The following is a 10717-nucleotide window of genomic DNA, read 5'->3' as shown; positions in this document are numbered from 1 at the left end:
TCTTCTCTATTAGAATTCCAGCAGTGTAGACACTGCTATGTGTATTACTGCCCTCCTCAGGTCAAAGTTTGAACTAAATTGTCATATACAATATTTTAGTGCAAGTATATAACAATTAGTTCAAACTTTGACCTGAGGAGGGCAGTAATACACTTAGCAGTGTCTACACTGCCGGAATTCTAATAGAGAAGAAGAAGAAGAGAGCTAGTTCAAGATGAGCATTTATTGTTAAAATGTATAACATTTTTATTTATTTTTTTAGAAAATGAGCGATGGTTTTCTAGATAAGACACTTATTCCTCGTCTGGGATTGTGTAGAACGCTTTGAAGCTGCAATGAAACTGTAATTTTCACCTTCAACCGTTTGGGGTCCATTGAAGTCCACTATAAGGATAATAATCCTGGAATGTTTTCATCAAAAACCTTAATTTATTTTCGACTGAAGAAAGAAAGACATCTTGGATGACACGAGGGTGAGTAAATTATCAGGAAATTTTTATTTGAAAGTGAACTAATCCTTTAAGGCTACTTTGGATTTACTTATACTACTATCACATTTGGATGAATAGCTTCTTGTATTTTGATCTGTAGGTCTAAACAAGCAGAGAATTGTTCAATCATGTTCTTTCTATCACCTGTGCCAAGCTGCAACTCCTGTGTTGCTACCTGCCTTCTCGGTTACCTGCAAATTATTAAAATTAATTAATTATGTTCCTTGCAATAAATATAGAATACTGTCTTGCAGTCTAATATTAATATAAATATTACAGAACTCGACATTATTTCAACATTTTTCCTACCCATAACTTTGTTACTTGATATCAGGTTAGTTTGCTAATTTGTTTATTTCTGTGTCACTGTGACAGCGCTTCCTTGACGTCAACACTGAGCGAGTGAAATGGTTGCGCGCATGCGCAACGCTCTGCAGACCTCGACTAAACTGAGGTCTTTGTTGAGACCAAAAGACAATTCTCGCTCGAGCTTTTCAGATATCTCAGGGATATTTCATGAAAAGACAACCGTGTTGTATACAATTGCGAGCCTGATGTAATCCCGAACACGAACTCAAGGATGTTAGCATAGCTGACAACATCGGATGTACACAAACAAACCCATCGCTGCCGTTTTAAGGTGGTATTTTTTTTTTAGCGCAGTTTGGTTTTATTTATTTAACAATTACGACAGGCGGTTTGCCGACATGGGGAACTGTCATAATTTAAAGGAGTAGATCTCTTCACCTCCAGGATATCATGAAAGAGGAGAGGAGTATTTGTATGGAAAGGCTGCCGATGGCACGCAGAAGTGGGGTTCAACTTTCCAGCTGCCTCGTCCAGACAGAGGAGAAGAGGGAAGCAGAAAGAGGATATTTGTGGGCCAGCTTTATTTCACATAAATAGTCAGGCTGCAATATTCGGGATCAGGTGGGAGATGGAGACTGTCGGGAAATTCGAGTTCAGCAGGAAGGACCTTATAGGACACGGTGCCTTCGCAGTGGTATTCAAAGGCAGGCATCGAGAGGTGAGAAAATATCATTTGAAAATGTATACTGAATCATTTCCATTTGCATACATTGGTGGCATTGTGTGTTAATAGGAATTTGGTTTTTGTTTACCTACTGGTTGTAGAGCTGACATACCACCTTAAAGGCCTCGAGCACAACAGATGGAGGCGAGAATAAGAGATTAAATACCCAGCAATCTATAATAGAAAGATGTGGGATGCTTTAAAAGCCCGTTACATATATATCCAAGCTTAAAATGTGACATTGGCATTTTTTATAAATGACAATTATCCAGAGAGATTGAAACAAAGCATCTGTGCACTCAAGCTGACCGCAGACATGCACAGACATGTTACAATATATTTAACACAACATAAACTACAAGATGATTATGTTTAACCACTTAAATCAATGACATTTTCAGAAGCATGATTGGGAAGTTGCAGTCAAATGCATAAATAAGAAGAATTTGGCCAAATCTCAGACTCTTCTGGGGAAAGAGATCAAGATATTGAAGGTATGTTTTGGTTGTATTGTCAATGCATTTAATTTTCAGAACACAAAATCGAGCATTTGTGTGCAAATGAATTTGTATTTGTTTTCTCTAGGAACTGAAACATGAGAACATTGTTGCATTGCACGACTTCCAGGTAGGAGGATTTGTACATGGAATTGCACTGCAGACGTTTAGATGAACAGTTTTCAATGGATCCGTCTTGAGAAAGTGCTTTTGTTAAAACTTTACTAGTTCAAATGGTATTCGTTACAAATATTTTATTAGTTATTATGGACTAAAACGGGCTCAATATTGTATTTTACCGTCCCCGAGTCTGTTCTATAGCTTCCTTGCATTGATTGGTTAAAAGCAGTCACATGTTCTTCTGTTGACATGACATGTGCACTTGCTTTTAACGCTCTGTTGGAAGGCATTGTGGGTATTGAAGTCTTTGTGTGTGTGTGTGTGTGTGTGTGTGTGTGTGTGTGTGTGTGTGTGTGTGTGTGTATCTTTCTATTAGATAATATATCTTATTGTTTAATTCTGAGAACATGTGCATTGCAGTTTCAAATGTCAAACATTGTTTTTATACAGGAAGAGATATAAAAATGTGTTATGTGTTCTTTTTTTGTTGTTTGTTTACTCTATTCGGCATTCAAAGTTCATTGGCACTCAGTGAATGCTTTTCTTGCAATAGTGCGAGTGAAACCCGTGTGGCCGGATTGGTAAAATGGTTTCACTGACACGTTTTTCAAACACCTGGGTTCTTGCTATTTGCTCTGCCCTGAGGTCATCATGAGGTTAATGTGTCAGGCATGTTTCACTGGTGTAAGTTAAAATGAGCATTACAATAGACATATAACTTACCTCTATCCAGATGTAAATGCTTTGATGTGTCTCCTTTAATGCAGTCTTTGTTATTGACTGTTGAACTGATAAGCATAGTAATTTGTTTGACTAGATCATCCCTGTGTTATTTATAAAATAATTTTGCTTGTATTTTTATTTCATTGATTTCAAGTATTTTTTCTTTTTATCATTTTACCTTTTTATATATATACCAAGCGACTGAATAATTGCCATATCCATGTGGTTTACGTAGTGCCATGATACTTTTTTTTTTTACAGTTTACACTGAGGTTTTATGTTGCTTTTGTCTCCACTTCATTCATGACAGTTTTGTGAACGAAGGCTCGCACTCTGGTGTTGCTTTAAGAGCTGCAGCTCAAGTGTTTCAGCATATTTCAGCCACATGCTTCTCTGATCTGACCTCTTCTCGCGTCTCCTGGATAGTCACACCGCTTTCTGCTGTGGTGTTGACTATCTGAGAGGTGAATGCCATTAAATTTTAAATTATTCTCCTTGCACTACACTGGAGGGAAAAGTCTGCAAGCTGCTTGGCTCTTTGCCACATGTAACAAACTTGAGCTTGTTTGTGCAGGTCATCTGGTCATCTCTCCCTCTCAAACACAGAAACAAGCTTTCAGTCAGAGATTATTTTTAGTGCATCAGAGCCATTTGGTTTTTAAAATCGAAGAGAAATATAACCATTCACTTCCTATAGTTAAATGTGTGTACATATAGGATCTAAACAGATTCAGTAGCATTTCAGGTCAACTGTACCATGTAAAATATTGTGGTTGCGGTTTAAACGGGATGAGCAACAAAGTAATCGTGTATAAAATAACAAAAGTCCTCCCAGAACCAGTTGAGTAGGGTCCCTGCTGCATCTGTGGTTAAATTCAACATTAGCAGATCTCACGGGCTTGCTGTTTTCATAAGCAAAGCTCACTTTATCACCCACATGAACATCAGTCATCTAGGCACCAAGCAGTCTGTGAGTGATGTTGGGCTTGTTGGCATTTCCCAGCTGAATCGCCAAGCTCATTCAAGCGCTAGTTGTCATTAAACAGTGATGTTTGGTCTAGTTTCTGTCTGACTACACAGCCATAGAGCTCTATTTTCAGTGGCAGAAAATAAAACTTCGGCATCGCTGAGTCAGCAGCATAGGCCAGTCATGGATCAGCCGATCTGGCTGATTGGTTGCAGGAAGGGGGGTAGGGGTGGGGTCATATGTTGCTAAGTGATAAGGACATTCTAAGTGGGCTGCTCTTTTTTTTGTTTGTTTTTTTTTTCGACAGGCCTCGGACATGGGCTTGGGAAATAACAGGATTATGGTGCTGTAAAAGCTGACCTGATAGTGCAAACAACCTGTCCTGTGGGACTGATAGCAATTGTCTGGATAGTTGAATATTTATTGCTTTGACCATTTCGGAGAAGCCTATCTGGCATGGTTTTAAGAAAATTTGCTTAGTTTAGTCTGTTCATGTGCACTGAGGATTTAATAGCTAGTCTTAGTCTGTGTGTTTATGTATGTTAATCATTGCCCTAAAGCCCATAGACTGGCATTGCTGCTTTATTGTTTTCTAATAAGGCTCACCAGGTTCAAAAACATTATCTAAAACATCATTTCACTTTCTTCTGTGGAACACCATGTCTACACCAGTCGCATCACAGATAAAAGCTGTCTACATTGAACGCAACAAACCGACTGTTGCAAAGCACTTGGACTAGAAATAAAACGGGGAATCCATTTACTGTTGGGAATTTGTTGTCGTGTCGCATCCAGTGTAGACAGTATCACTGATTATAATGGATTCTGTTGTTTTTTGATGCGTCGCGCCACTCGCATCCAGTGTAGACACTGTGTTAGTGGGGTTTTTTTGGTACATAGAACACAATTGTTACCTAAAACAAACATTCTCCAAAATGTCTTATTTTTTGTTCTGCAGAAGAAGGAATGTACATGACATAAATAGTAATTATCAGCCGATATATTAATTCAAAGTTATCAGTTGATATTATATAAAATAATGGAAAGGAGTAGGGTGGTCAAAATTCGGTACCAAGTCGGTACTAAAATTTTAAAAATGTGACGATACCAACATTTCCCCTGGAAGCAAACACGGGATGGATCAGCATTTGAAAACACGGGAGCATTTAAAAGCAGGCGTCTATCAGCAGATGCCTAATATATCCGCTGATAGACCTGCTTTCAAACGCTCCCATCCATGTGTATCTGTGTAAGCGCTTGGTGAAGAGCCTCAAAGATGTCCATTTACAACATGTCTTTGAAGCGATGATCATTGTAGCCAATCACAGACATATCTGTTGAGCGTGTGAACACAGTGGCCAATCAGAGGTGTTTAAGAATCCGCTCAAGAGCACTCAAAATGCTTGGGTGAAATGCTTGTATCGTCACGTTCTGGAATCGAAGTCAGTACTTTTGACAACCGTAGAAAGGAACATGCACAATTGTATGTTTACTTAACTATAACCTTTATAGTAAAACAAATTGTACAATTAAAAAAAAAAAAAAAAAACTATTGGATTATATAAAATTGTGCATTCTCATTTCTTATTTTTACATTCAGATTGCATTTGCTGTCATTTAACACTTAATCTTGTTAATCTTTGAAAGCAGGGTTAAAGGGTTCACCCAAAAATGAAAATTCTGTCATTTATTACTCACCCTCATGCCGTTCCACACCCGTAAGACCTTCGTTAATCTTCGGAACACAAATTAAGATATTTTAATTGAAATCCGAAGACTCCATGAGGCCTCCATAGGGAGCAATGACACTTCCTCTCTCAAGATCCATAAAGGTACTAAAAACATATTTAAATCGGTTCATGTGAGTTCAGTGGTTCAATATTTATATTATAAAGCGACGAGAATAATTTTGGTGCCACAAAAAAAAAAAAAAATAACGACTTATTTAGTGATGACCAATTTCAAAACACTGCTTCAGGAAGCATCGGATCATAAATGAATCAGTGTATCGAATCTGCTGTTCGGAGCGCCAAAGTCACGTGATTTCAGCCGTTGGCAGTTTGACACGCGATCTGAATCATGATTCGATACGCTGATTCATTTGTGCTCCGAAACTTCCTGAAGCAGTGTTTTGAAATCGGCCATCACTAAATAAGTCGTTATTTTGGGTTTTTTTGGCGCACCAAAAATATTCTCGTCGCTTTATAATATTAATATTGAACCACTGTACTCACATGAACTGATTTAAATATGTTTTAGTACCTTTATAGATCTTGAGAGAGGAAGTGTCATTGCTGGCTATGGAGGCCTCACGGAGCCATCGGATTTCAATTAAAATATCTTAATTTGTGTTAACGGGTGTGGAACGGCATGAGGGTAAGTAATAAATGACAAATTTTCATTTTTGGGTGAACTAACCCTTTAATTTAATAATAACACCAAGTAATCTTTGGTAATTCTCAAAATGATTTAATATTCATACTGCACATTATTATTGTGATGACTAAATTTATTTGTTTTGTTTGGTTTTTGTATTGTTTTGTTTGAATTTTTTTTTTTTCAATCTGGAATTCGATTCAATTCGATTCAATCAGCTTATCGGTATCAGCCAGAATTGTTATGTTGGTTAACCTCCACTCAGTTCAATACTCAACAGTAGTAAGCTTTGGCAGATAACTTGTGCTGCTCTGTGGACCATAGATGCCCGGGGATGGGCTCTTTTGTCTTTAGCTAGTAAGAACCCCCCTCACCCTCTCCCGAACACCCTAGCAATCACACAACCAGAGCAGCTGCTTAGTAACACTTTGGTGATCACTCACAACACCCTAGCATCGTTGTAAGCACCACTCACATTTCACAGCCTCAGCATTATCAGTACTTTCTTGTGTTTGAGTGAGCTTTAATGGTGGCCGCGTTGGCTAACTTGAATAGAAATGTGTCACGCCATCACACAGTTAGCACATTGGAAATGCACAGTGTTAACAAAGCTTATGACCTTTGCCCTCCCCCTGGTCTGTATTAGCCCATTATGACCCAGTGCAGAGAAAACACACTCACGCCATATGTGGATTAGTGTCAGACCACTGCACTTACAACACACAATACCCGTGTCCTTTTTCTCACACAAGTCTCGACAAATTAACAATGTTGTGCACAAATGTTGAATGTATATATTAAAGTACATTAATTAATTTGCTGTCATGGCCACCCGTCTGTCCCAGTGTTGAATCTCATTACTCGTGTCTCTTTCTAGGAAACGGCAAGCTCTGTGTACCTAGTGATGGAGGTAAGTAGGCCTGTTTTCCCAGTGTCTTTTGTTGTTCATCTTGTCTGTCTTGTACCTGGTAATGCCTGCAATTAGCCGTGCCCTGGGGCCAATGGATGACAGCTGCAGCTGTTAACGCAACAGCTTTAGACAGATACAGACCTGATTTTAGGGTGTTTTGTGCAACACAGTGAGGATTTGTAAAGTTTTTAAAATCACTATGAAATTCAACTTCCTGTTAAGGCCATGCTTCCATGTCAGTTCTCAGAAAATCTCCATGGGAAAGCAATGGGGCCACTGGGAAACCCATCAGCAGTGGACAAAGGGAAATAACGGCCTATCTTTTCTGAGTGGCTTATTTTAATATGCATCTGAATCATCTCTCCCCATGCAAAGAACTAAGCCCCATTCAGATGCAGGTTTTGTCATACAGCATTGTTGTGTGGCGCTGTTATTCAAAGCAAAAAGATCAATGTTCTTTCTTTAATTGCAGTACTGCAATGGGGGAGACCTGGCTGACTACTTGCACTGTAAGTGGGACATTTCATTTATCATGCTTTGACCTCATTTTGGGGTTTTTTTAAGCTCACTGCACAGCAAACCAGCCTTCTTTAGTAAATTTCATGTTCATTCTTAAATAATTATGTAGTTTAAGATTGGAATCAATTCAGGAACTTGCAAAAAGAACATCTGCTTTTTTAGAGTAGAGAGGCTCGTCCTATCTTTAATTGCTGCAATCATTTGCTTGCGTGATGAAAGAAATGATATTGGTTCATTTCAAAAGCATGCAAAGCCGAACTCAGGAAGTTAGGCCAGATGGGTTTAGGGTGTGTGTGTGTGTGTTTGTGTATGTATGTTTTGTTTAAAGCGGGTCGGAGGAAGCTGTAACTGTTGCCTGCAGGGTGTGAGTGCATTTTCAGTGGAAGTAGTTGCTCTGAAAATTCCAGACAAAACCATGTTTGTTCTTTATGGAATCTTGACATCAGTTCAGATCAGACAGAGAGGATGAGAAGAAATGGGTGAATCACTACAGTATATCGCATTGCTTATAAATGCAATGTGTAGTAAGTCATTTGAATTTATAGACTTCGCAGTGCTGTCTTAGTTGATATGCATTGCACTCTGGAAGGATTGCATATTGAATTTGCATTCAATTTGCCTCTAAAATTGGTAACTGGTTACAAGTGGAGTGGAGTCAGGGCCAGGTGATATACAATTTTTTGCCTTTTGATGGTATGTTATTTATGTACAGGGTATCCGCGGGGCATTAGAAAGCATTAAAAGTCATTCATTTGATTGGTAACAGCCCTTAGTGTCTTATTCCAATTAAATTTATTGATCACAAATCTATCACCAATATGCAGATTTAAATATGTCAAAGCTGCAATATTCTGAAAGGATATTGCTTCAGAAATTTAAAATTTTATATTTACACATTTATTTATTTTTTCCATACAAGCAACTGTTTTACTCGTACAAGTGAATGACAAGGCTTAGTGTCGAGCCCTGTATGAAGTCTTAATGGGCCGCGTTTCAGTCATCATTTCATAACAGAAACATATATATGCAGAAACCCTGTATGTATTTGTTCTATGCGACCATAGTTATCTATTGAACCATCGAACTACCATTGGTCTGTAGCGATGATGTAATAGGTGGGTGTGGCTCTGAGACTCCACCTTTTTTGACATAGAAAGAAGGTAATCTCTGGTTAATTTCTTCTATTCAGTCCATCAAGGTTAGACGTCCTCAATTAAAAACGTTAATATATGCTTTATAGTAGAAACTGAAGGTGTAATTCTAATTGAGACACTGAAATGTTTTTCATGTTTAATACTAGTGTTGTCAAAAGTACCGGTACTTCGGTACCAAGTCGGTACTGAAATTTTGAAAATGTGACGATACCAGCATTTCTGTAGAACCGGTAGTACCGAGATTCCGGGTATATTCGGTACCCACTGATAGGGCTGTTGGCAGTATTTACTTGAATATGACACGAGTGAAGCACAGAGCTTTGTTTACAAAAGAAATAATAGGTAAGCAATTAAATGTGACATCGCAGCCACGGAAATATTGGTTCATGCCGAATGACAGAGGTACGCGAGTCCATACATTTAAGCTTTGTATTCTGTTTTGCGAATCGCGATCTGGTCACCTGATTAGCAGAGAATTTAACAATATTCCATTAGTTATTCCACATGGAATCTCTGTTTCTTTTCCCAAATCTTCACTCACGCAGCGGATTATAAACGTCTCTTCCTTTCGTTCGCATTTAGGCCTATTATAGGCTATTCGCATTCTTTACTGTGGTAAAGTAGAAAAAAACACAGTAGGACAGAAACCTTTTTGCTTGCACGTCAATTTCTATTTATCACAGTTTGCGCTTGTTATTAGTCTTTATAAGGCGCGTCAAGTTTATTTGCATATATCGCGTTTCACGCGCCGGTGATTTTTAGTTTCGTTTTCTCTGGCAGCGCTAAATCAAACATAGCATGAATGTCTGAAGATAAAACTCGCTCTTCAGACCTTTTACAACAAGTGTCAGTTGCTTGTAATATCAGGAGATAACATGAAGATATTATTAAAGAGAAATTGTCTCTTTCCTGCTCGAGTCCTCATCCCTCTCAAAGCGCAGAGCGGTAGGCTAAAGACTATAATAACAGGACATTGGCTATAAATGACGCATCTTTGTGTGGAAATAAAAAACGAATGTTTTTTAAAATAATATTTAACTTTCTTATTATTTAGGTTACCATTATTTACCTTTATTTATTTTATAGATTTACAGGCTAGTATATTGTTTCACTGACGGAATAGCTAAAATAAACACGCACGTTTGTTACCCCTGTTGAAAAAACGAGCATATGCTGGTAGGTTTTGAAGCTGGTATGCTGGTTTGAGCTGGATTATGCTGGTCCAGGACCATTTTAGGACCAGCATGGACCAGCACTTGACCAGCATACACCAGCTCAAACCAGCATACCAGCTTCATAACCTACCAGCATATGCTCGTTTTTTCAACAGTACAAAATGGATGTTTGAGCATTTATTTATTTATTTATTTATTTATTTATTTAATATTTCAAAATGTATTTCATTGAGGCAGCCTATACACACACAAACATACACATGCTCGAAATCATATTTAATGTTTTTAAAATAGGCTATATAAAGTTGTAAAATAGTTCCAACAGATTTTGCTGTGGTACCGAAGTTGGTACCGAGAACCGTAAAATTTTCATGGTATCGGTACCGACTACTGGAATTTTGGTACCGTGACAACACTATTTAATACTGTAAAGCTGCTTGCTTTAAAGCAATTATTTTATAATGTGTTCTATAGACCCCTTAAAAGTTTGTAAACATTGCAACGTTTCCTGGTGGGCGGGGCTTAGCTGGAGGCAAAAAGAGGCGCTGGACGCAATGTTGACAAGCGTAAGCTAGCATGTTTTAGGAGGGATTTATTGAACAAGGATGCAGAACAAGGTTCAGAACTGTCCGAAAATGTACAGTCACTGACTCTGCGGGACCGTGACAGCTATTTTTGTAAATTAACTTAAGTTTTGGATATTTCCTAGACAACATATGAACTACTTTCGGGTGGTTCGGGGAATTTTGTCA

At 38.2% G+C, this 10717-nt stretch overlaps 1 protein-coding gene across 4 annotated transcripts in view; it reads left to right on the top strand.

Moving 5' to 3' along the window:
• The first annotated feature begins 880 nt into the window (after positions 1-880).
• ulk1b (unc-51 like autophagy activating kinase 1) overlaps positions 881-10717 on the top strand; it is a 30198-nt gene continuing 20361 nt past the window's right edge. For 2 of the 4 annotated variants that reach the window (XM_048165303.1, XM_048165300.1), the window contains exons 1-5: positions 881-1518; positions 1926-2018; positions 2110-2151; positions 7085-7117; positions 7590-7626. In XM_048165303.1, the coding sequence (XP_048021260.1) occupies positions 1429-1518; positions 1926-2018; positions 2110-2151; positions 7085-7117; positions 7590-7626 (295 nt within the window). In that variant the 5' untranslated portion in view covers positions 881-1428. The remainder of the gene's footprint in view (positions 1519-1925; positions 2019-2109; positions 2152-7084; positions 7118-7589; positions 7627-10717) is intronic. The other 2 variants (XM_048165299.1, XM_048165301.1) reach the window with 2 other exon arrangements.

Source organism: Megalobrama amblycephala, linkage group LG18 (assembly GCF_018812025.1).
Source record: "Megalobrama amblycephala isolate DHTTF-2021 linkage group LG18, ASM1881202v1, whole genome shotgun sequence".
Taxonomy (NCBI): domain Eukaryota; kingdom Metazoa; phylum Chordata; class Actinopteri; order Cypriniformes; family Xenocyprididae; genus Megalobrama; species Megalobrama amblycephala.
The sequence above is the reverse complement of the archived record's forward strand: the minus strand, read 5'-3'. Positions and strand labels throughout refer to the sequence as shown.